Source organism: Panthera tigris, chromosome F3 (genome assembly GCF_018350195.1).
Source record: "Panthera tigris isolate Pti1 chromosome F3, P.tigris_Pti1_mat1.1, whole genome shotgun sequence".
Taxonomy (NCBI): Eukaryota; Metazoa; Chordata; class Mammalia; order Carnivora; family Felidae; genus Panthera; species Panthera tigris.
In genome coordinates, this window is record NC_056678.1 from 10,459,908 (window position 1) to 10,484,942 (window position 25,035).

Consider the following 25,035-nt stretch of genomic DNA (forward strand, 5'->3'; position numbering starts at 1 on the left):
AGAGAGTACAGGCGCTAACCACAAGTGGGGGAGGGACCGAAGGAGAGGGAGACAGAGAGTTCAAAGTAGGCTCCTCACCACCAGAAGCAGTTTGCTTTTGGCTGACAAGGTCAGCCATACACCTTCCCTGTCCCACCTTGGAGGTACCTCGACTTTCCAGCTCTAAGTTTAGTTCAAAGGAATCTTGATCTCCTTTCCCTTCCACAGGCTGTCCCACTGATCCATTACACTGACGCTCTCATGCTGATTGGACCCAGTGAGAGCAAGTAGTAACCACCTTAGGTTTATTGGTAAGACATCGGTGTGTCAGAGGGTGGGAGATAAATCCGGCACAAATTCAGGGGCCTTCTATCTCAGTGAAATTTTTAGGGGTCCAGTGGGACAGAGCACGTCAACAGATCCCTTTTAAGGTAAAGGATAAATTGTTGCATCTGGCCCCTCCTATGATCAAAAAAGAGGCCCGATGCTGAGTGGGCCTCTTTGGATTTTGGGGGCGACGTATTCCTCATTTCCAACCCGTTTCCCAAGTGACTCAAAAAGCTGTTGAATGAGAAGAGTCTGCGACATGTCCAGAGTGCTGCGCAAGCTGCCCTGCCGCTTGGGCCACGTGATCCAGTAGGATCCAGTGGTGCTGGAGGTGGCAGGTCAGGATACAACTGGGAGCCTTTGGGAGGTCCCAACTTGCAGCTCTGACCCTTAGGATTTTATTTTCTTTTTAATTTTTGTATGTTTTTATTCTTGAAAGAGAGAGAGAGAGTGCATGTGCGGGGAGGGGCAGGGAAGAGGAGACACAGAATCCGGAGCAGGCTCCAGGCTCCCATCTGTCAGCAGAGAGCCCTGTGCAGGGCTTAAACTCATGGACAGTGAGATCCTGACCTGCGCCGAAGTCGGACACCCAACCTACTTGAGCCACCCAGATGCCCCTCCGACCCTTAGAATTTTAGAGCAAAGTCTGACATCCTGTGTGGAGAACTATTCTCCTTTTGAGAAATAGCTCTTGGATTCTACGGGACCTTAGTAGAGACTGAATGCTTAACCATGGGTCACCATATTATCACGAGACCTGAGCTGCTCATTACGGACAGCGTTATCTGACTCATGAGGAGGGACATTAGACTCCAAAAGTTATGTGGGGGGGTGCCTGTGTGGCTCAGTCGGTTAAGCGTCTGACTTCGGCTCAGGTCATGATCTTGCGGTCCGCGAGTTCGAGCCCCGCGAAGGGCTCTGTGCTGACAGCTCAGAGCCTGGAGCCTGCTTCCAATTCTGTGTTTCCCTCTCTGCCTCTCCCCTGCTCATGCTCTGTCTCTCTCTGTCTTAAAAATAAATAAAACATCAAAAGAGTTACAGGAGTTTTCTAACTTATACAGACAGAAATCTAGGGAACCTGTGTGGGAATGGACATTAAGGGTCTGGGATCATGGTAGAAGGAACATAAGTGGATTTCTAAACCTCCATGGTTTTCTGTGTAAGCCAATTCCTTGTAACAAATCTCTTTCATATATATGGTTGATCCTTGAACAACATGAGTTTGAAGTACGCAGGTCCTCTTATACGCAGATTTTTTACTGTATAGTACTGTAACTGTATTTTCTGTAAGATTTTATTTTTATTTAATTTTTTTAATGTTTATTTATTTCTGAGACAGACGGAGACAGAGCATGAGCGGGGAAGGGGCAGAGAGAGAGGGAGACACAGAATCCGAAGCAGGCTCCAGGCTCCGAGCTGTCAGCACAGAGCCCGGCTCGGGGCCCGAACTCACAAACTGTGAGACCATGACCTGAGCCGAAGTCGGTCGCTCAACCGGTGCCCCTTTCCGTAAGATTTTAATAGCATTTTCTTTTCTCTAGCTTACTTTATTGTAAGAATATAGTAGCGATATATAACTTATATAGGCTAGCTAGAACATATAAAATGTTATTTTATATTTATTTATAATACATATAATATATAAAATAGTGTTAATTATCCTTTCAACTATTTCTATTATTGGTAAGGCTCCCGGCAACAGTAGGCTGTTAGTAGTTAAGTTTTGGAGGCATTAAGTTTTGGAGGAATTTGGAGGAATTTGGACTTTTGCCTGCGTGGGGTATCAGCAATCCTCAACCCTGCCTTGTTCAAGGGTCAACTGCATAATGAAAGTCATTACATATATTTCTCCCATTGGTTTTGTTTCTCCGGAGGACCCTAATACAGGCAAGTCATGTAACATCTCTGTGTCTCAATTTCCCCCTCCTGGAAAATTGGGATAAATGGTTTCTGCCTCCCAGAGTTGTGAGGATTGAAAAAAGGAAATGGTATACGTGAGTTTGCTGAGGTCAAAGCAGTGTTTCGTACATTTTGGTATTTTTACCACCTGAGTAAAGCTCATGGCAGAATGCAGATGTTCATAAATATTTGTTGAATAAATGACTTTATCAATTTTTAAAAGAATCCTAACATATATAACTGTATTATTCATTCGTTTTTATTCAGCAAATATTTATGAGTATCTACTATGCCCAGGCATAAATATTTTCATTAAGAGGAAAATGAATCATTGATATAGACTATTTTAAACTATTTTTTTTCCTCACAGAGCTATTCTTCCTTAACTAAAAATTCATTCCATGAAATTTGCTTTTTATGGAAATGAGATAAAGAATGAATAGCACAGGCACTGGCTTCAGTTACTCTCTGAAAGTCATATTAATTTACTTTTTAAACAAAAGAGCAAAACAAAGAGTAAATAGAAGATAGGAATTTAAGTAAAGGTATTTGGGTTCTTTGTCTTACTGGAGGTAATTTCAAATTCGTTGTCCTCAGAGCAGGGGCATGTCTTCCCCTATAGTAATGCTGGTGAATATAATTTATGCCATATTTCCGGATTAATTGTAACATGATTGAAATTTGCATTTCCTTAACTGTGTGGTGTTGGTGTGGCTTGAAATAATTAGATTATATGCTGGTCCAATTATTTGAACAGTCATGCACACACCCTAAAGCTTAATTACCATGAATAAATCAATCCCACCCCAAATTCATTGGCTGTCGCTGACAATAGCTTCAACTGTACTTGCACAGTGTAAGGAATTGTGAGGAGGCGAAGACCCATGATTAAAACTTTAGTCGTTAGAATAACTGCTAATTCTCTTAGAGATTCGTTTTCTTCAGTGTAGAATCTGCAATTTTACTCCATTTAAACTTTACAGTCATTTCTCTCAAGACTAGGATTATCTTTCTTCCATCTTTCCTTCCTTCCTCCCTCCCTTCCTTCCTTTCTTTCTCTTTGCTTACCCTGAGATACTTTTCTTTTTACTCTTAAAAAATATTGGGGGATATTCCAATATTCTTGGAAAAATATTAGGGCTTTTGAAAAAAAAATTCGTAACATAATTTGACCTGGGTCTTGTCCAGGGAAATTTACCATTAAAGAAATCTTAGAACATGACTGAAATAAAGATATTTACAACAGGAAACGCCTACTATTATAGTTACTCTGAGAAACACAGCAAAGTAAAATTCTTGATGAAGCTACTGCTGATTTCGACATCTTGGTTTATTAGGTCATCAGTTTCCAGTTTACGGCTAGGTTTTAAATATGTTGCTAAGCGAAAGGGAGACTGCCTCTTTACGGACTAGGGGCTGGACTATTCGTTTCGATCCGGTGAGCGGCGATCGAGGCACGTGAAAGCCCCACCAAGGGTAGGGGGCGGAAATTAGCGACTTAAACACTCGGATCCCGAGAAGCCGGCTGGGTGTTAGAAACAAGTAGAGTAGAAGCGATTTGGGGCTAATTAAAACCAGCACAAGACACTCCCCCTCGTGTTAGCCAAGGCCGGGTCTCCAGCATTTGCAGGGCTGGGGGCGGGGACTAGTTAGGATTCAAATTTAAAGCGGGACGCCCGCGCGTAGCTCAGCAGGTGCCTCCAGCCCGGCTCCCCGCGGCGGGCGTTTCCGCCCCTACCTGCCCACCGGGCCGGAAATTACCTAGCAGGGGAGCTGCCCCTCCTTTGTTGTCAGCAGTTCAACTGCGCGGAAAGCCTTAAAAAGTGCGCAGCGGCGGGGACGCCGGGGCTGGTCCGCCCACGGGTACTCCACGCGTTTCCAAGCTCTTGGCTGCCGTGTCCCTTGCCCTTTTAGTATGCCACTGGCCATTGGGGGACGTCGGAGCAAAGCCGGGAGGGCAGTGAGGCGGGAGGAAAGGGAGGATTATCAGAAGGGACGAGCACTCAACGTACTACACAGGTTACGCTTCAAGGAGCCGAGAGGTAACGCATGCGCCGCCTGCATTTCAGGCGCGTGGAGAAAGTCGCGCATGTGCAGAGCCGAGAGGAAAAAAAAAAAAAATGCAGCGAAGGGGTGACTGGCAGGTTGAGGGCGCTTTAGCTAGCGAAGAGCCACGGCAGGCAGCGGGCGCGTGCGCACAGCGCCCGAAGGGGTGGGGCTCCTCCGAGGGGACGGCCTCGCGCGCCCCCTGGCGCGAGCCCGGGGAGAGGAAGGAGCGGGAGGGGGCGGAGAGGAGGGAGGAGGCACGGAGGGCGGGAGGGGGGAGGGGAGCCGGAGCGAGGGAGGGTTTATCGACCGGGCGATTTTGGTTAAAATATTCAAAATGGCGGACGGAGGAGCAGCGAGTCAAGATGAGAGTTCAGCCGCGGCGGCAGCAGCAGCAGGTAATCATTACAGCATTTTACATATTCATATTCATACTCAACCCCGGCTCCCGCTGCCCCCCCCCGCGACTTAGCATAATTTATTAGTACTCAGGATTATTATAATTAACGGCGGGGAGATGGGGGGCCGGGGAGCACGGAGCCCCCGCCGGGCGCCGAGCGGAGGGGGAAAGAGGCTCGGAGCGGCCAGGCGGAGGGGGAAGACAAGGGGCAAAGGGGGCTGCGATCCACCGCCCTCCTCCTGCCCCTGGCCCACCCCGCCGCCGCCGCTCGCCCGCCCGCCGGCACCGGCCCTCCTCCTCCGCCGGCCGCCGCCGCCGCCGCCTCCTCGCCGCCGTGCCCGAACCCGAGCGGGTCCGCGGCGGGGCCGCGGGGCCGGGGCAGAGGGAGAGGACAATAAAGACATTTTACATATTCATAGCCACTGGGCCGACGGGGCGCGGGCGGGCGACCCGGGCCGGGCGGGCGCGGGGTGGGGGGGGGGGCGTGGAGGGGGATGGAGGTGGCGGCGAGCACAATGCCGGGGAGGCGGCGGGGCCGGAGCGGACCCCGGCGGCCGGACAGCCACACGCGTCCCCCCGCCGGGAGTGGGCCCAGGCGGGGGGGCGGCGGGCGGCCCGGAGGGCGGCCGGGGGTGCGCCCGGGGAGAGCGCCCCGCCGGCGCCCGCGCCCCGCCGCCTCACCGGGGTCCGAGCGGGGCTGAGCCGGGGGGTCACGGCCCCGGGTACCTCGGCCGCGCCCCGCTTGTCCCCGGTGTGGCGGCCTGACCTGAGCCAGGCCCGCGCTCTAGGTGGGTAGGGGTGAGCGGTCGCGGGCGCTGCGAGGTGGCCTCGGGGCGGCGGGGGTGGGGAGCCCGCGCAGGGGTCCGCTTCGCCCCCTCCGGGGCGGACAGGGTTGAAAGGCGGCCCTCGTGGGAAGTTCCCCTCGGAGGGGGATGTCCTCCGGGGCAGCCCCATGTGCTCCAGACCATCGGTCAGCAGTCCCCTGGGTGCTGGAAAAGCTCCCAGTCTCCGGTGGGCCGTGCTTTCCCCCCCGGGAGTTGGGTTGGAGGTGCCTGGCGTGGTCTCATCTTCCTCTCCCCTGCCCCTCCCCGCTCCCCCGCCCCTCTGCCCTGACCCGGACCCACGGGGCCGGGGGCCCTCGGGGCCCTCTTGCTCCCAGGCCCCAGAAGCACCCGGAGGCCTCTCAAGAACTCGGATGTAAAGGCTGCCCTCCTGCCCCTGCCCCACAACCGGCCGGCCTGACAAGTTGATAATATTCTCGATTTCCCCTCTCCTGTTGGGAGTTAGGTAGGGGCGGGGATCCCCCCTCCTCGGTTCTGTGGTGTTGGTTTCTTGCTGGGTGCTGGGTCCTCTCTACTGTCTGCTTAGCCGAACCTCTCTCATTTGAATAATGTCTAATTCGGGGAGGTTTATATTATTGAAATGGCCGCCCGGCTTTCCCCGCCTCTCATGTTTAGTAATTCAGACCTTTAATAACAGCCACTCACAGCCCAACGCCGTGTTTATATTTTACATTCGCCCCATGTGCTTTTGTGGTTCGATATGATTCTTTTTTTTTTTTTTTCCTTGGCAATCCACGGGGCTCTGAGATCAAACCCAGGCTGTGCTGGGAAGAGCAGGGGGAGAGCTAGGCCTTGGCTCCTCTGGTAGTTGCCTAGGCCTCATTTTCTGCCGCTTGATTTATTTACTAATAACCAAAATGACTTTCCCCCACCAACTTCCACACACGTACCCGGCCTCCGCGGGCAAAACAAACCCTCCCGGGGCCTTCACCAGCATTAAACCAGCTCCTAGCTAAGCTCCAACTCCGTGGTGTTTTGTTTTCTCCTAAAAAGATTTTCTCATAGTTTGCAGTAATATTAGGCCTAAGGGGAAAAAAAAATCTTCTCATTTTCAGGGACGAGTGAAACCTATTTTGACTTAATACAAGTGAGTCACTTTACTTTAGTGATAGCTCTCCCCTGCCCCTTGGCTTCCACCTCCAAGTTAAACACTTTCCGGCTTTGGGAAGGTCTGCACTACTTGTAAAACCTATAGTTGTGTGTTGTTGTTGTTGTTTTTCCCTAGGAGTTGTAGAATAGTTAAGTGTTTTAGAAATTCCAATTAACAGCACTTTCAGAATGTCTCAGTGCAGCGTTTCCTTTTCAACTTCTTCATTCTAATTTAAGATAGGGCTGATATTAATTTTGTGCTGTCCCTGTCAAGGTTTGCGTATTTTAATGGGAGCACTCCTAAAAACAGAGACGGGTTAGGTTTTCTTTGAGCGGTTTGTGTCACGGTTAAATGAGTGAACATAGCAGAATAAACATAGTCATTGTGTCTACTCTGATCTTGGAACTTATTCTCTTCCCAGCATACCCACCCCTCTTTAAGTTGTCAGAATTGATTTTATGTTTTATGTAGAATCAGGACAATTGGTCTGTGAAAGTCAAGCTAACTTCTGTTGTTTAGAGGAAACAATAATTTTCATTTTTGGTTTTTCTCTTAGTAAAGCTTTTCCCCCCCTTTTCATTCTATCTAGTTTTAGTGTGTTTTATAAGAACATAGAGTTGCTTCTCATTGGTGGTTTTTTTTTTTTTTTTTTTTTTACCCCTGCTAGTAAAGTACCAGAGAAGTGTTATTTAGCTCTGATGTGTTAAACCTCTGAAATTATAAGGCACTTTATTTACGGTCAGTTGCTAGGTACATATTTTGGGAGACATTAGTCTTCAGTTTAATTTGTAACAAAATTGTAGATTTGGTGGGCTAAAAGCAAGCCAATTTCAAATAACCAGTTCTCATCATTTTTCCTCTTTCACATCCAGTAGGCCGGCCCGAATGCAGCTGGGGGATGGGGGGGGGGGGGATCTGTAGCTTTCATGTGAATGTTCAGGTGACTGACTGCTTTAGAGACCTGAAGCATGAGGTCGAATGGACAAAAGGCAGTAATATGATTTCATGCCTTAAATAGCATATGTTTTTGCACCCGATTCCCAAGATGTGGTCAAACTGATGATGTCATTGGACAGAGGACAAGGTGCAGTTAATTTGATTTATTGTCCTGAGGTGAAGTGTAGCAGTGAAACCTTCTCATAGGGAAACCATTTATCTCAGGACAATTTCCTTTATAGCTGCAATTTAACCACTACTGAGGCTGCAGATATTTTATCCAGGATGATAAAATGTATGCTGAATTTTATAAACAAAATTCCACTGTTAGAATTGTTTTAATAGAGAAAAGGATGAGTATTGTTAACTGGCATTTTGGTTGGCATTCCATGCTATTGTAAAAATTCGTTTCCTCAGGTTCTCAGATGGAGACTATGGGTTTTAAGTAAGTACAGTCCTGGAAGTGATCAATATAAATGTTTATTTTAGAGAGGTTCTTTGTGACCTCCCCAACTCTAATAAGAAGGTGCCAGGCTAAAGAAAGAGAGATCATTGGCCTTAGTACCTATTAAAAAGAATTTTTTTTTAATCTTTTAGTTTTTGAGAAAGAGAGAGAGAGAGACAGAGCGTGAGCAGGGGTGGGGAGCAGAGAGAGAGAGAGGGAGACAGAATCTGAAGCAGGCTCCAGGCTGTGAGCTTTCAGGGCTCCAACTCCCAGACCGTGAGATCACGACCTGAGCGAAGTCCTACGCTTAACCGACTGAGCCACCCAGGCGCCCCTGGCCTTGGTACCTATTTTAATGAGTAAAGTGAAATTGAAGAGAATGAGCACTATACATTCTTTTAAAAACTGAAATTACAGTGTTTAAAAATAAGGTGGATACTTATAAGAAAGCATGTGCTTTGCATACAATTTAAAAAATAATTCAAAATTCTTTTTGGATTTGTCTTAGTCTGGAGAAATGTATGTATTTTGATTGATTAGTGATTTTTAAAATTACTACATTGTGAGGTAGTGATTCCACCTAAGATTTTTGACATAGAAGGTTTTCCTTTTAGACATTTTTCATCATAATTTTAACTAGTGTATCTTACGGTGCTGATTAAAATGCCTTAGGAATGTGGTAGGATGCTGTGCTTTATCCCTAACTCTTCCAAGCTTGATAGAGTATTTTAGATTATTTTTGAGCCTTAGTTTATAACCTGCCCATCTCCTTGTGTACCCATCTGGCAGGCTACTCACAAGTTTTCAGAAGACCCATTGTCCCTTTCTTAACTTGCCCCACCAACTAATTATAATGGTACTTTTGAGTTTAGGTCTTGAAAATTCATGTGACAGCTGACCAAATGTTTTTAATATTTGAAAGGACCGTTCTGCTTCCAAGCTATTACTGTAATTTTAAACATCTTTTCCAAACTAATTTTTAACTCCTTTCATTTTGTCATTGTCAAAACTCCCAGGAATCAAGGAAAAAGAGTGACTATTATTCAGGTGTACAGTGAATAGTATTCTGCCATATTTTTAATTTACTATTCTCTGCATCGATAAGCAGCAGAAAGCAGAAGAAATAAAATGTGTTTTATTGCTGCCTAGATTGAAGTAATTGTTAATCTGTTATTCATCTGGTCATCAGATTTCAGAATAAATTTAGGGCTCAGAATGTTAAGTCGCTCTTACCAAGCCACGAAAGATGTTTAAAGGAGCCTTGACTGTCTTAGGCAGGTGCTTCTAAAATGGCAGAACCGGAGGGGTGCCTGGGCGGCTCCGTTGGTTAAGTGCACGACTTTCCTCGGGTCATGATCTCATGGTTCATGAGTTTGAGCACCACATTGGGCTCTCTGCTGTCACCACAGAGCCTGCTTTGGATCCTCTGTCCCCTCGCCTCCCGCTCCTCACATGCTTGTTCTCTCTCAAAATAAGTAAATTAACTTTAAAAAGCTTGTAATATAAATGAGGTAACTAAGTCATGTAATATCCTAGCCTTTCCCCAAAGCTTAAAAAAAAAGAATGACAGACCTGGAAATTTGAATGTTATCTTTCATAAGTGGTTGGCATTAAAAATGAAATATTTGAAGTTTCTTGAATCTATATTATTTGATCTTGGATATTTGGTTGTATGTCTTTGTGTTTAAGTTGTTTTTAACATTGGTCACTCACTTTCATGAACATGTTTCCTTTGTACTAGGAAGACTATAACATTATGTAGTGGTGATTGCCTCATTATTAACGGTTATTTTTGTTTGTTTTTTTACATTGAAAACACACAGCTCTACTCTTTGTATCTACTCTTTGTATCTGCTCTACTCTTTAGTTTTTTGAGCACTATTAAAATAATTTTTTTTTTTAATTTTTTCACGTTTATTTATTTTTGAGAGACAGAGTGAGCATGCTGGGGAGGGGCAGAGAGAGAGGGAGAGGTAAATCCCAACCAGGCTCCAAACTGTCAGCGCAGAGCCCTACGCGGGGCCTGAATTCTCGAACTGTGAGATCACGACCTGAGCCGAAACCGAGAGTCTGACGCTTAACTGACTGAGCCACCCAGGCGCCCCTAAAACCAATTATATTTTAAAATACTGGTATATGGCTATCATTAACTTGTTTTTATACAACAGTGCTTGTTCAGTTACACAGTTTTTGTGATTAGTAAATACTGTGAAGTGCAATTTTAAGCAGGGATGTGTTTTCCCAGTGGAAGTGATTGGGTTTAAAACTATTTAAATAATTATTGTTTACAGAATGGAATAAGTAACGCAACATGCTCCTTTTGGGTTGCTTAAGTTCTTGTTTCTGTTGCCTTTTTTTAATATTAAATTTAAATGCTTGAGCAAACATGCTTATTATTTATTTCTTCAAGGAAATCCAGTATTAGGCGTTAGAATGTGCATTTGATTGTCATACATCTGTCTTACTGGAGTTTCTGTACCCCTTCTGAATGCTTTCCTTCTTTTTTTAGGAAACTCTTTGGGCAGGGATTTTGCCTAACTCTTTTATTGTATTGCTTAAATAAGGTAAATATCTTTTTGAGGGAAATCAGGGATGAAAGAGGTAATAACTACAGATTGTAGAGAATAGCAGTTGCCTTACCCATCTTTTGCTGAACATTTTTTGTGCAATATTGACATTTTGTGAATAAAGAGAATAACTTTTCAGGTTTATATTTCTTCTTAAGTTATTTACACTGATGTGAGTGTTATCTAATCGTATCCATGGGAAGAGGCAGTCTTAGGGCCCTCCTACTCCACCGTCTTCCCAGCCTCCCTCCTTATATTTCTTCTTAGGAATAAATCTGTTTTATTTTGTACTGAAATATTTCCATGTTCTAAACTGGCCGTGAGCCCTTATAAACTCTTTCAGCAGTAATAGCAGTGGGGAAAAAAAATAGCATGAGTGGAGCCATTGCCTGTGACTGATCCATTTACAATATATTTACAATTTGGAATATGAGAATTGTCTTGAGTTTCAGATCCTCTGATTTAAAGAAGCTCTTTACATATTATGCATGTAGTTTATAGAGTTCTGTGTGTTTTTAGTACAGGGTGTTATTGAGCATTGATAGGTTATGTTGTTTATACTTAGTTGCTGATATAGCTCCTTTGTGTCATGTTTTGGGTTTTTTTTTTTTTTTCCAGTTAAGCAAATACTCAAGTTTTCACTGTTGCCTAGATTTGCTGACAGGACTAGTAATGAACAAAAGAAGAATCAGCAAACCTCTACATTTATCAGATTTTCTTTTTAAAGTACTGTCCAGGAAACTAGGATATTCATCCAGAAAAGGATACATAATATTTATTAAAAAAAAAAAAAAAAAGACAATGTGAAAAGCGCAAAACTAAGCTCAGTATGAATATTGGTAGTAGCTTTACTTAACCTGTGATGTTGAAAGTCATTGAAAGTACAGTCACATGGTTTATTTCATAATTCTCTGTGACTTTATTGGTTTTTATGTTGGAGTCATAACAATAGTATGTAAAGTTAAATCAGTAAGATAATACAAATTAGTAGGTTTTTTGCGGGGGGACTAGTGAGTTTCCTCTTTGTAATAGGAGATATAAACAGGAATGGCTGGGAGTGAATATTATGTTGTGTCTTTTAACTCCTTTTTGTTTAACATGTAATGGAGTTGTACCGACTGGCTTTGTAACTTACTGTGTGAATATACTTTTTTACAGAAAAGTGACTGACCTGTTTTCTTGATTTAGTACATTTATTTTAATGGTCTGCTTAATGAAAGAAATGTCTTTTTGGCTGATTCATACTGCAGCAAGGAAGTTTATTATAATCAGTCCTTTATTTATTTACAATTATTTCATAGTTTACAAAATATATCTGCTGTGTACCTGGTCTTGTGTCAGTTGTTTTTGGGGATAACAAGGGAAATATAAGACTATGCTATGGAGGAGTTGGTATCTTTCCATAGCAAGGAAAATCAAAAAACAATGTACGTAATATAATTATATGTTAGAATATGTAGCAGATAATCGTGATCAGGGTAGATACCAGGGTGTGTCCAAATTCGCAGGAACCAAAGGTTCCTAGAGCCTTTATAGCTGAAAGGTAATGTAGATACCATCTATCCTTATAGCCTTTACAGATGAGGAAATGTTCTCACAGCGATTCAGTGTCTTGCCCTCAGTCTCTTCACTGTTGAGTTAGGCATCAGAACACAAGACTTCTGACTTTCTAGACTCCTCCCCACACCCCCAGTCTCTCTGCCACATCACTGCCAGTCAGATAAGACTTTAAGCAGAAGATGAGTTTTAAAGCTGAGCTTAAAAAAAGGCAAAAAGAATTAGGAATGGGAAGACAGAGAAGCATATTGCTGGGGAAATATTCAGGATTGTAGGTAAAGAATGAGGCATTTGTTCTAGGTGCAGGGTTTTTAAGGAATCCCGTGATAAAAGTGATGTTTTAGGATTGATGTGGTGTACAAGATGGTTTGAAACAGAACGCAGAGATTGTATCCATGGAAACCAATATATAAAAATCGAGGCATGTGGTTTGCCGGCTAATTGGTTTAAATGCTATTGGAGATACAAACAAAGAACAGTCATCTGACCTCAAGAGGCGTTCAGTCTAATAACGTTGCAATAAAATAGAGAATCCAGGATAAATATGTTGAGGATGTTGTGGATGTTGTCCAGTTAATCACACAGAATAAGGACCTTGGGGAAAAATTCTTGCCAGGTCTTTATGTTAGGAACTTTTTTATTTCTCACCAATAGTTTTGTTTTTAGTCTTCTGGACACTGCTAATAATTGACTTAGTTTTCTTTTCAAATCAAACTACAGTGTTCAGACCAAGTTATTAACCTGAAAGATGGGAAAGGCAATTATGGTATGCATTTTTCTTAGCCTCCTCATTCCCAGTTTCTTTTTATGTCCTTACCTTTTGTTTTATATTTCTTTTATTTAAGCTTCTGTCTTTAAATTCTTGTTCTTTTGTGTTTTATGTGGGCTGCTTTATATCCCTTCTGGAGCAAAGCAGGTGTAAATAAAATAAAATTACCATCACCATAACATAATGATACTGTCTGTATTTTTATAGCACTTTAAAGTTTATAGCAGCCCTCTCATTTTCATTACCTTAGTTGGCCCTTTCAGGCAAGTATTATTATACCCATTTTATAGTTGAGTAAAATAAAGCCCAGATTAAGTGACTTCCCCAAAGTCATGTGCTCAGGAAGCACAAAGTGTGTTTGGGGAACAGCAGGACTTCCAGGTCGGTTATTGCTTAGGCTATACAGTGGGGAGCGGTGGAAGGTTACGGACTCTGTTCTGGAGAGCTCTGAATGCTCTGGGCTGGTGGTGTACGTACGAGTCTGGATTTCTTTTGCTAGGCAGTAGGGATCCTTTGAATTTTTTTGTTCTGGACTAGCCATGATCAAAGCCCTTAATTCTAAGTGTTTAGCAGCTAATTAGAGTCAAGGGGGATGCTAAGGTTTTGAGCTTAGATTGTAAAGCGCGGTGCCAAGTAAACAGAAGCAGGGAGGTTGGAAGAGGGAGCCATTTGGAGACTAGGCAATGAATTCAACTTTGGAGATGTCATTTGAGACATGGTTGGTGGCTATTACTGCGTTATAAATTCATTGTGAAGATCAAGACAGTTTTACTGAATTAAATGTGTGATAAACGTACAAATATTAGGATTGAGATTTGTGCTCCTGCCACTCCATTGTGTGGACTGAGCACTGAGTCTGAGCGTTGTAAATCCTAGACCTCTCATTTTGACTTTGCTCCTGACTTCTGTGGTTGTTTCTTTCAACAATCAGATGGTGATAACACCGGTGTTAGAGGCATGCCGTGGTGAGTAACAGATTGATAGCAGAAGAATTTTTTAAGGACTGTAATAGTTTTTCTTACATGAGCACAAGAGTAAAATCAGCAAGTTTATTACTGGTGCTGCTGTAGAGAAGCTTTAGATCGATTCTGTGGGCCATTGTACTTGAGGTTACACATTTCCGCGTGTGGCCAGCACCTTGGGAGAGGGAATGCACTCCACTGGTGCTCTTCTGACAGCTTTCCCATGGAGTTGTTGCATTGTAGCAGACAGAAACTTTGAAGGTTCTCTGTTATCTGGCCCCCATCCCTGCCTATGCATTCTTATCTCCTACTCCTTCCTTACAGAGCATGATTCAACAGTTTCACCCTTAGCAGCCCACCACAAACACAGTGTTTCTTTTATCAGGTTTTAATTTTTTTTGAATGTTTATTATTTACTTTTGAGACACACACACACACACACACACACACAGAGTGCGAGCAGAGGCGGGGCAGAGAGAGAGGGAGACACGGAATCCGAAGCAGAGCCCGATGCGGGGCTCGAACCCATGAACTGTGAGATCATGACCTGAGCCGAAGTCAGACGCTTAACCGATTGAGCCACCCAGCCACCCCAGGTTTTAATTAAAAAAAAAAAAAAAAAAAAAATTCTACCTAGGGGCCCCTGGGTGGCTCAGTTGCCTACGACTTTGGCTCAGGTCATGATTGCATGTTTCGTAGGTTTGAGCCCCAAGCTAGGCTTTGAGCTGGTGTCACGGGGCCTGCTTCGGCCTGTCTCCCTCTTTCTCTGCCCCTTCCCCGATCATGCGCATGAGCTCACTCTCTCTCTCTCTCTCTCTCTCTCTCTCTCTCTCTCTTTCTCTCTTTCAAAAATAAATAAACATGAAAAAAAATAAAATAGGGGCACCTGAGTGGCTCAGTCGGTTGAGTGTCCAGCTCTTGATTTCGGCTCAGGTCATGATCTCACAGTTTGTGAGTTCAAGCCCCTCGTCGGGCTCTGTGCTGCCAGTGCAGAGCCTCCTTGGGATTCTGTCTCTCTCCCTCTCTCTCTGCTCCTTCCTCGCTTGTGCATGTGCTCTCTCTCTCTATCTCTCTCTCTCAAATAAATAAACTTTAAAAAGTTTATTAAAACGATAAAAAAAAAATCTACCTAAAACTTTGTGTTGAAGAGCTGTTCAAGGAGGGTGGCTGTATTTTATTCTGGTGCTTTGGGCTCTCTTTATCCTTCCCTCCCCCTCCCCCCTCCCCTCCCCGTCCTGCTGCACAACCCCATCCCAGTTTGAAAGTAAGCCCACCGTTTTGGTCAGGCTGGCACTTGGGATGCTCTGTCAGAACCTGTGCTCACACTGACATCCCTTGGGAATGTCAGGGTGTGTGATGTGGTACAGTGAGTGAGAGACCTGGGTTCTGGATCGCTGATTGGCTTTGTGACTTGGGGACAAGTTACTTCACCACTGACTTTTTTCCTTTTTCTACATATCTGTAAAGAAAAGAGTTTTCACACTTTTAAAAGCCGTTGGAGTTTTTTGTAATGAATTTGAGGCAGAAGCTTATTATATAAAAGGTGAGAGTGAAGCAATTCTGATTGAAATGGGTGTCAGAGGTAGGAAAAGCATCCCCTGTTTCCCATGGTGGCCCTCAAGGCACTCTCACAGGATCCTGAAGGACTCCTGCTCAGCACACGGTTTGAAAGCTGTTGTCCTTGTTGATCATAAAGGCCCTAGCTCCCGAAATAGCTGATCTCTCAAGCCTGTGCTACTGTCCTAGTTTCTCTGAGGTTAGCTCTTAATTTGTGTTCATTTAGCTAATTCAGCACTTCATTATACACAGTCTTATTTTCTTCTCTAATTGAGTTATGTAAGTAAACCTTGTCTCCAAGAGCCTTGAGATCAAGAACACGCTCCTGGGGACGGAGTGCACATTTAGCAGATAATGTTTAATTGATTAAATTAGGGGTTCTCAATCTTTGCTGGGATAAGACTCATCCCTGGGACTCTCAACATGCAGAGGCCTAGGCCTCACCTCCAGAGTTTCTAATACACTAGAGGTCTGGGCATGCATAGTTTAAAAAAGCTTTACGAAGGATTCAGTAGCATTGAATGATTAGGACAATTTAAATAAGGATAGTTGCATTTCACGACCATTGCTTATACTATCTTGAACAGCGGTTCTCAATGTACAAAAAAAGTCTCTGTAGTGGAAAGACCAATAGAACTAGGAAACCTGGATCCTTATTCCGTCTGTAGCACTGTGTAGCTTCCTTCCTTCCTTCCTTCACGTTTATTTATTTTTGAGAGAGAGAGAGACAGACACACAGACAGAGCGTGAGTGGGGGAGGGGCAGAGAGGGAGCTAGAATCCAAAGCGGGCTCCAGGCTCTAAGCTGTCAGCACAGAGCCTGACACGGGGCTCAAACCCACAAGTCATGAGATCATGACCTGAGCCGAAGCCAGACACTTAACTGACTGAGCCACCCAGGCGCCCAGCACTGTATAGCTTTCTGATGTTGAACAAATCACTTAAATTTTCTAGCCCATAGGATTCTCACTGATGAATTGTGGATTGTTTTCATACTTTTTTTTTTTTTTTTTTCTTTTTAAGCTGTGGAATTCTTCAGTACTATCTTTTGGATGAAGGCCAGTAAACACAGATACTTTGAGTAGCTTGGCTTTCATCTGAATACTATTTTAATAAATCTATTAAGAATATAAAGCATGATAGGTTTGATCCTATCTTAGCAACAGAGCTAAATCATGTGAGATGGGTAGTCCAGAAAGGTAGCATTGGGATTTTAAACTGGAAACATCTTATTAGAATGTGAATGAACAAAGACAGTGAGCTTATCAGGAACTGTACTAGTTCTCAGTGTGAGCATGAACTGGATTATAATTAACCGACCTGACTGGTCCTTCTGCATTCATTTAATTCAGTAAATATTTATAGAGCTTGTTTTATTCCTCGCCACGTACGCAACGTTGGAGATAGAATAGTGAGACAGATAGAGTTTTTGCCTTCAAAGTTTATAATCGGCTGGGCAAGTCATACATTAAATAGCACTGTTCATACTTAATTGAGTAAAATGCGGGAAATCCAGAGTACTCTGAATAAGATAGGGCCTTTAAGCATGAGATAGGGGTACCTAATCTGGACAGGAGGACTTGGGAAGGGCTCCCTGAGTAAATGATGTTTACACTGAGACATGAAGGATGACTGCAAGTTAATCAGTCCAAGGCCGAGTGGGAAGTAGGACTGCAGATGTCCTAAGCAAAAGGAACAGTATATACATTATTCTTGAAACCAGTGAAAACACAGCACTTTCAGGGAACTCACGTTTGGTCTGGGTGGTCCAGAAAGAGTAAGATTTAGCTCAAGAGCTGAAGATGGTTTTCAAATTACGAGGCTATTTTCATGCTCTTTGTCCTTTATAATGGCCCAATACACAGGCAAAATCTGTGGAAGAGATTCCATACCTTCTACCAAGTGTATGAATTTCCAGTGGCAATAATACATAACATTCACCAAGTCTTTGTGCCAGTTACTGTACAAAATCTTCATATGCGTTTTCATATTAATCTTCACAATGGCCCCATGAGGTGTGTGTGCTTGTCATCCCCTTCTTCCACGTGAGACGACTGTGTAAAGAGGCTCAGTGGCACATCTAGGTCTCTGACCCGTTTTGATTGTGGCAGCGAGCAATTAAGAGAATTCTCATGCTTTTAACCATTAAATTGTTTCAAGTCACTTTGATGATGAAGTATGTTAACAACTGTTATTTGAGTTTATCCTTAGTGCGCTTACACACAGCTCCCAGGCGCTTACCCGGGCCCAAATTGTGTGGTCTAGAACCAACTGTATATCCTGCAGTTTGGAGGGATGGACGTCTAACTGGTTACTAGATCCAATGTTCACCTAGATTTCAGGTATCTCCATATGTCGGCTATAGAAATATTTTGAAACTGTGTATAGATTGCTGAACCCTGAACATTTTGGGTTTCTGTTAAGAATTGTATTTAAAACTGAAGCTCTTTGCAGATGTTAGCATTCAGATAATTTTTATTGGGGGCATCATTTATTTTATATTTTTTCATGACCTAGTTTGCTACCTAGGAAATAGGACTTCTACTGTTATGTATTCTTTTGATGAACATGTGTCTAAAATGTTTTAATGTTTCTCAAATGAGTTGTGACTTAAAATTGGTAGACAGGCAAATAGCATGCATTTGTTTCCTGCTCCCCGGACCAAGCTGTTCCTAAACCAGGGCTGTAGCTTTCCGTTGAGGAAACATGACTGTTGATTATTGTTTCTGATAAGTTAGCCATTTAGTAGTATTGGTGTTCTCAATCATGTATCCTCTGTTTAGTCTTGCCCAGCATCACGCTGTTTAGTTGTCTGAAATATTTTTCTTTACGCGACCCTGCTGAGAGCCACTCTCGCGCCCCCCTGGTGCTTTCTCATGCAGTTGGCCACGAATGCTGTTTAGGCAGAGTAATACATACACATTCATATACCAATCAGTTAGAATGGAATCGGTGGAAGTCCTCTGATGTTATGAAAGACATTGTAAACATCACTATCGCCTGGGAAGACTAATGTAATGAGTGATGCCGGAAGAAATGATGGTGTGATTTCAGGGACTTAGACTTTAGCGTCAGGGCCATTGCCAACTCATGATGTTGGAATCTTGTCTCATCACGTCAGTTACATACGCCGTAAGGACCGGTATCAGGGCCATTGCCAGCTCATGAGGCCACAGTCTCGTCTGGTCAGTTGCATACTGCTGTGAGGACCGATATGATGTTGGCTCAGTTAGAGCCCCTTTCCTGGAATGTGCCCCTGACTATGTGCATCCATACATCCAAACTCATCCCCCAGATGGGCCTGCCCCTCATGTGTGTGTGCATAATTTACAAAAGGAATCATAGTGTACATGTTTTGTGACTTGCCTCCATCCCCTTTGCTTAAATTTTTTCATGGCTCCCTGTTTAGAATTTGTTGAGGTAAATAAGATAAACAATCTTATTTATTTGCTAGGTGCAAGTAACCTTTGGGTAATTTCAAGGCTGACTTCCCCCCCTTCCTTTTCCTTTTTTTTTTTTTTTAAGATCTCTGAACTTTATCTAGTTGAATGACTTCTAGTGGCATAAATAACAAATGACACAGTATTTTATTGTATAGACAGACCAATTATTTACTTGATCCCTTTTGATCTAAGCATCCCATCTATAGTGCTTTATTTTTATTTTTGAATTTTTATTTTATTTTATTTTTTTTAGTTTTTATTTATCTTGAGAAAGAGAGAGAGAGAGAGAGCAAGCGGGGAAGGGGCAGAGGGAGGGAGAGACAGAATCTCAAGCAGGCTTTGTGCTGTCAGCATAGAGCCCAACACTGGGCTTAAACTCATGAATAGTGAGATCATGACCTGAGCTGAGATCAAGAGGTGGATGCTTACCCAAATGACCTACCCAGGTGTCCCGATTTAAAAAAAAAAAAAAAAAATTTAAGATTTTATTTTTAAATAATCTCTACACCCAACATGGGGCTCAAACTGAGATCTCAAACTGAGATCAAGAATCACATGCCCCACCCACTAAGCCAGCCAGGTGCCCCTAAAGTGTTATATTTTTAAAAATATAAATCCTTAGGAATAAGAATGACAGAATAAAAAAGTTACATATTTCAATATTTTGGACATGTTATCAGATTGCCCTTGGGAGAGGTACCATTCTATATTTTTATCTACAGTATATATTTTATCTATAATACTTAATAATGTCAGTTTCCCCACAAGCTCTTTTAAATTTTTGCTTTGTTGATAGATAAAGAATGTCTATGAATATGTTATCATTTTCATATTTTTATTGTATGTTGGGCATCTTATTAAATTTTTTTCTTTTTCTGTATATCTTTCAAATGTCAATGATTTTTTTCTAGTTGTTTTGCACTGGTTCTAGCCTTTTCAGAATCTTTGTGGTTTTCCTGAAAATGTATAACTTTCATATTGTCTTTACATGAGTACCTCCCCCTTCTTTCATTAATTAAGGCCTATATGTCTTTTGAGAAGCAGTTTAGGGATGAGAGAAGAGATTGGGTTACCAACTGGGAACTCCTAAAACTCTCCCACTGCCTTCCCAATTTCCCCAAACTCTGCAGAGTCAGAGTTAGAGACCTTTTCTCTGTTTCTGCAGATGATATTCCAGCATCTATTTTAGCTTTTAATTTAATTATTGGCTAACTTGTTTCTCTTTTTCAGAATAGCTTAAACTCTGTAAGATTCAGGACTACATTTTACCCTGACATTTAACACCTGCTTGCTATGTTTTTGGTGCTTAGCAAGGTTATGTTTATTTATTTATTTTCTGCGTGTATAGAATTAATTTTACCCTTGTTACACCAAACAGCATTTTAAACACTGACATAAATTCCCTAATAAGATAAAGCAAAGACAAAAGCGTTATCTTAGAAATAACACCGTCAGTCTTCAACTACTATTGCATTTGAACTTTTATAATTTGAGAGTGTATTCATGCAACAGTCTGTAGACAACTAGTTTTAACAGACAAAGAACACTTTTAAGCAAGATATGACTGTCCTAAATTGTTCATTAGGGAAGAATTGTACAGACATTACCTATATTATATGGTGCTGGAGAGCGTTGGTCTTCTCCAAGCTGCACCGTGAGACCCACCGACAGTGCGGAGGAACTTGCGGCCCTTTTCATGGCCTTAGCTCCTGCTCTCGCACCTGCACGTGTCAGCCCCCCCATGTGCCTGTGCTGGTGGACTGCTTAGGTGATGCACTGGGTGGCAGGATTTCTTCTCCTAGCCTTGTGGAGTGGCCAGTGAGGATAACCTGAGATTTTGTATGTGGAATCTTCACCAGTCCAGTAGGAAGTGAGGACTCTCAGAGCTGCACAGCGGCGGCCAGCTCACTCCAGGGCAGCCCCTACGGCTGGGAGCAGACTTGGTTCACACCGTGCGGGCTGGCCTGCCTGCCGCAGGAACTGGTGGTCTACGGCCCAGCCCTGCCCGGTGGGCGGGGCCGGGAGCACCCGAGCACATCACCTTGCGCCCTGACCTTGTCCTGACTGCCCTGACCGTGCCCTCGCTGGAGTGTGCAAACCTCCACTGCTTCCTCCTCCTCGGATCCAGCACATGCTTGGAAGGGCCCATTTTGGCTTCCCAGTATGGATGGAGTGATGTTTTGATTCTCAGATTTTCTGCTGTCTGTACGTCTAGTCGAAGAGGAGGATGAACTTGTATCCTTAAAGAGAGCCTGGGGCTGTTACAAAATGAGAGGATGTCATGGCCATGTAATCTAAAATTAGTACTTATGGATTCTGTATTCTCTTTTGTAATGCATTGGTGTTTTATATATCAAATACTTAAAATGATTCAACTTGGAGTAAAATTTACTTTCCAGAGATATCTAGCATGTTTATCTTGTGCCTTTGAGTACTTTCCCAGAGATCTTTGGTATATTGGTCTCCCCATAAGAAGCACATACAGAAGTGAAAATAGCACTGACTCTGGAACACGGACTCTCCAACCTGGTTGGAATCTTGGCTTTGCCACTTACTGGCTGTGGGCCAATGGACTAGTTACTTGGCCTCTTTGTAGCACTTTACAGAATAATCTATTTTACTTAACAAGTTTATGCACAGCAAATATTTATTGAATGCTTACAGTTTGCAAGGCATTGTCCTGAGTTTGTGATTGTAAGAACCACAGTGCTTGTCTTAATGGAGTATCCCATGTGACTGTTAGGCCTTTGCCCTCCTTCCCCTGGATCTGTAGCTGATTTCCCTCCCACTTAGCAGCGCTTCCTTGACAGCCAGATCTTACTAACCTGGAGCCAGCTGGTATGCAGACTAGCCATAGTTTAAAAGAAATAGTGCATTTTTGAAAGAATAAAAATGATAAGCAGAAACATCTACATATTCTAAGTGATCTCTCATTGACTTCTGCATGGTAATCAATAAATGCTTGATATATTTATCACCTTGGTAGTCAGATGCTTTCCATTTCTAGGCATCTTTTGGCTGTTCAGACATAGAGAGGGGACAGTTGCAGAGGTTGGGTAGGGACTGGTCAGCTGTGGCACTGGAGAGCAGAATCATACCTTACCCTTGTATAAGATGTTCCTTTCAGCAGAGGGAAACTAGAGAGCATAATTTTCTTAACTGTGTGCTCTTAAGGCATTTTAATTTTTTGATCAGATATTTGGGAGGGGAAGGGTAAAGGAGGAATGGAAAGATAATGCCATTTGGGCAGTCTAGGAGTTTATTTAGACTTGATGTACTTGATGGGACCCAACCTAAAATCTTTTCAGTGCTAACTTGAACTGGGGTCTAACCTTCTGGCAAACTTGGGGTTCTCTGGGGCATGGGGAAAAAGAAATACAAGGAAGCCGACAATAGGGAAAAATAATTTAACTTCTGAGTGGAGATGGCTCAACAGTGTTCTGTATGAAGCCGGGTTGACATACAGCAGTGACAGCATTGTAAAGTCTCTTAGTGGCTAGGCGTGATGACAGCAGCCTTGAAGGAGAGAGGCTACCTGGCAAAAACTTGATCAAGCTTGTTGCGGAGTTTAAACTACCTAGACCATGCTGGGTTATTAATAAAGCTGAGACCTCAGTAGACTCAGATGGTTGCAATGCATAGGGTTTTTCTTAATAGTTGGAGGAGGGGGGGAGATCTCAGATAAGACATAGCTTACAGTAACAATCTGTATGTGTGTTTTTCCAGGTAGTACCTTTTGACCATTTTTATCAAGCAGTTTAATGTTTTCTTTATCCACTGTAACTGTGTTGTTTTTACTGTGTTGAGTGATGCCTGTGGAATAATACATATTTCTAAGCATCATATATATCCTTAACCATACAGTACACTTGATTAAGTTTACACTCATTTTTTACTGCCATTCGTTTAATTTATATAAATTATTTGGGATATTCTCTAATCTTTTCTCTGTACCTCTTTTCATGTTCATTTCCCTTCCTTCTTTCCCTAGTTAATTAAGATTTTTATTCTTTCAATCCATATATTCTATTCTTTAAATTCTTCCTTTTCCTTGACTTCTCATGTGACTTTTTTTTTCCTGACGCCTTAAATTAAAAACAAAAAAAAATTTCTTACAATGCATTAATGCAAACTATCCGTTTGTTTCTTTTCATCCCCTCCTCCCAAATTTAAGGTGGTTTATAAAGATTCATAAACTAGTAAGAAATGCAAAATACAGATATAAAATAAAATCAGAGGCCTAATATAAAAATCTAATATTTCCTTTCAGTGGAGCACAAGTATTTCTCTAAGCTTCCTATTAGATGGTGCAAAGAAAGAAACCTAGTCAGTTTATGTCCATAACATTTAAAAGCAAACACACTTTTGTTTTAAGAACAGCACAATTCCTTGACCCTAAGATCAGAAGGACAGTTCTCCTTTGAGGCCCTCTTTGAACAGGACCCCATGAAACGGAAGGAGCAGTGGGCTGCTAGTTAGTAGCCTACTATGGATGCACCAGCAGACTTCATGATGCCCTTCTGTAGGCCAAACACATCAACCAGAGTACCTCCAATAAAGGCATTAAGTGGTGGATGATTCAAAACAATCTGAGCTAGAAGAGGAAGAGATTTTGGAATAATTAGAGTGCATATCCTTGGCCAGTTTTTCATATCTACTCTCTCAACTTCTTGTTGAGGAAGGAGATATATCTGTGCTCACATAAGTACAGAATTCCTGGCAGTAAGAAGTCTTTTTGGAATACATATGGGCTGCACTGGCTTTGCCATTCTCTTCGTTGGTACTTTTGAAAGTGGAGAAGATGGCCCTGTTCAGGAAGACTAGGCGGCCCTTCTGGCGGCCCCTCAATGTCAGGCTCCTTGGCAGGCCTGCTTCTCAGAAACTCGATTGTGCTATCATACTGGCAGGTAATGGAGTCCAAGGGAACTGACTCTTGCTAACCAAATACAGGATTGACAGGAATAGAAACAACGCTTGTTTGTGTTAACCCATCATGGGAAGTGTAGTTGCACAGTGGACTGGAATTGCCGGCCATTCAGCAGGACGTAATCTTGCTTTAGGAGAAGCCAAATTATAATCAGAGGAGTAGCTTAATGACTCTTGGTCAAGGCCAAGGAAATTAATTAATTATGATAATGGTCATAATTCCTGCTGGCTAAGGTATATTTTGTCCTGAGCAGTGCTAAGCACATCCTGAAAATTTTTGTTTTCCAGGCTTCCCTTTCCTGTTCTTAATCCAGGCGCTGTCCTCTAAGAACATTGTTTGCCACTGGCAAAGAAAACTCGGTTGAACGGTCTGCTTAAAAGGTGTTATAAATAAGGGAGAAGATTGATATTTGGTATTTGGATTGTCTGTGAGTCTCCACTCCCGTGTTGTTCTTGTTTGCCGTGCTGTTAAGACCTAGTTCACTCTCAGATACGATAAAAATGTTTATCTTCATAGTTTTCACTGCCCTGCGAGAGTAAAAGAACGTAAATAAAAGTGCTGTCCATAGGCAGCAGTTCAAGTGGTCATTTTAATGCATACGGCAGGTGTACACATGCATGATAAACTGCTCTGGTGCCTTAATGGTTATATTTTGGCATTGTAGTCAAATTTGATACTCCCATCCCAGCCTTCCCTTTTATTTTCATTCTAGCAGGTGCTGGGAATGCTAGAAGCAGAATACGTAGCCCCTTGAAACAATATGCTTTGAAAAGTGATCACTTTAATGCAGACATGAAAGTTTCCTGTCAGCATTAAACCAGAATTTAGGAGCTTGACATGATTGAACTTGACATTAGGTAGAGGGACCAGGTGGTATTAGGACAGTTGTCTGTCTGAAAAAAGAAATTGTGTGTCAGAGTTATACTTTATGCCGTACACAAAAATGAGTTCTGGAGGGATTAAAGATTTGAATGTTTCAAAGAAAACTTGGAAAAGTACTGGGACAAAAGTAGGGATAATTTTAATTTAATATTAGGGATGGAAAGCCTTTTGACATGACACACAACTCATAAGAGGAAAAGATAGATTTCAGAGTGTAAATATGGAAGGTTCTATCTGCCAAAAGAATCTACAGATATAATGGAGTCATATAATATTGTGGGAGGAAATATTAGCCTATATGAAAGAATTAACTTTTTCTTTTTTTTAATTTATTTAAATTTATTTTTTTAATATTTAATTTTGAGAGAGAGAGAGAGAGAGAGCGAGGAGAGAGAGACACAGTATGAA

General features: G+C 42.6%; 1 protein-coding gene across 4 annotated transcripts in view; it reads left to right on the forward strand.

Annotated features, from left to right (window-relative positions):
* Positions 1-3,621: 3,621 nt before the first annotated feature.
* Positions 3,622-25,035, forward strand: part of POU2F1 (POU class 2 homeobox 1) — a 179,602-nt gene continuing 158,188 nt past the window's right edge. The window contains exons 1-2 of one of the 4 annotated variants that reach the window (XM_042976643.1): positions 3,622-3,643; positions 4,608-4,649. Coding sequence is in view for 2 of the 4 variants with exons in the window: in XM_042976638.1 (XP_042832572.1) it covers positions 4,121-4,247; positions 4,602-4,649 (175 nt within the window). In the remaining 2 variants the exon portion in view is untranslated. Of the gene's footprint in view, positions 3,644-4,069; positions 4,248-4,596; positions 4,650-25,035 lie in introns of those variants that run through there. The other 3 variants (XM_042976638.1, XM_042976639.1, XM_042976641.1) reach the window with 3 other exon arrangements.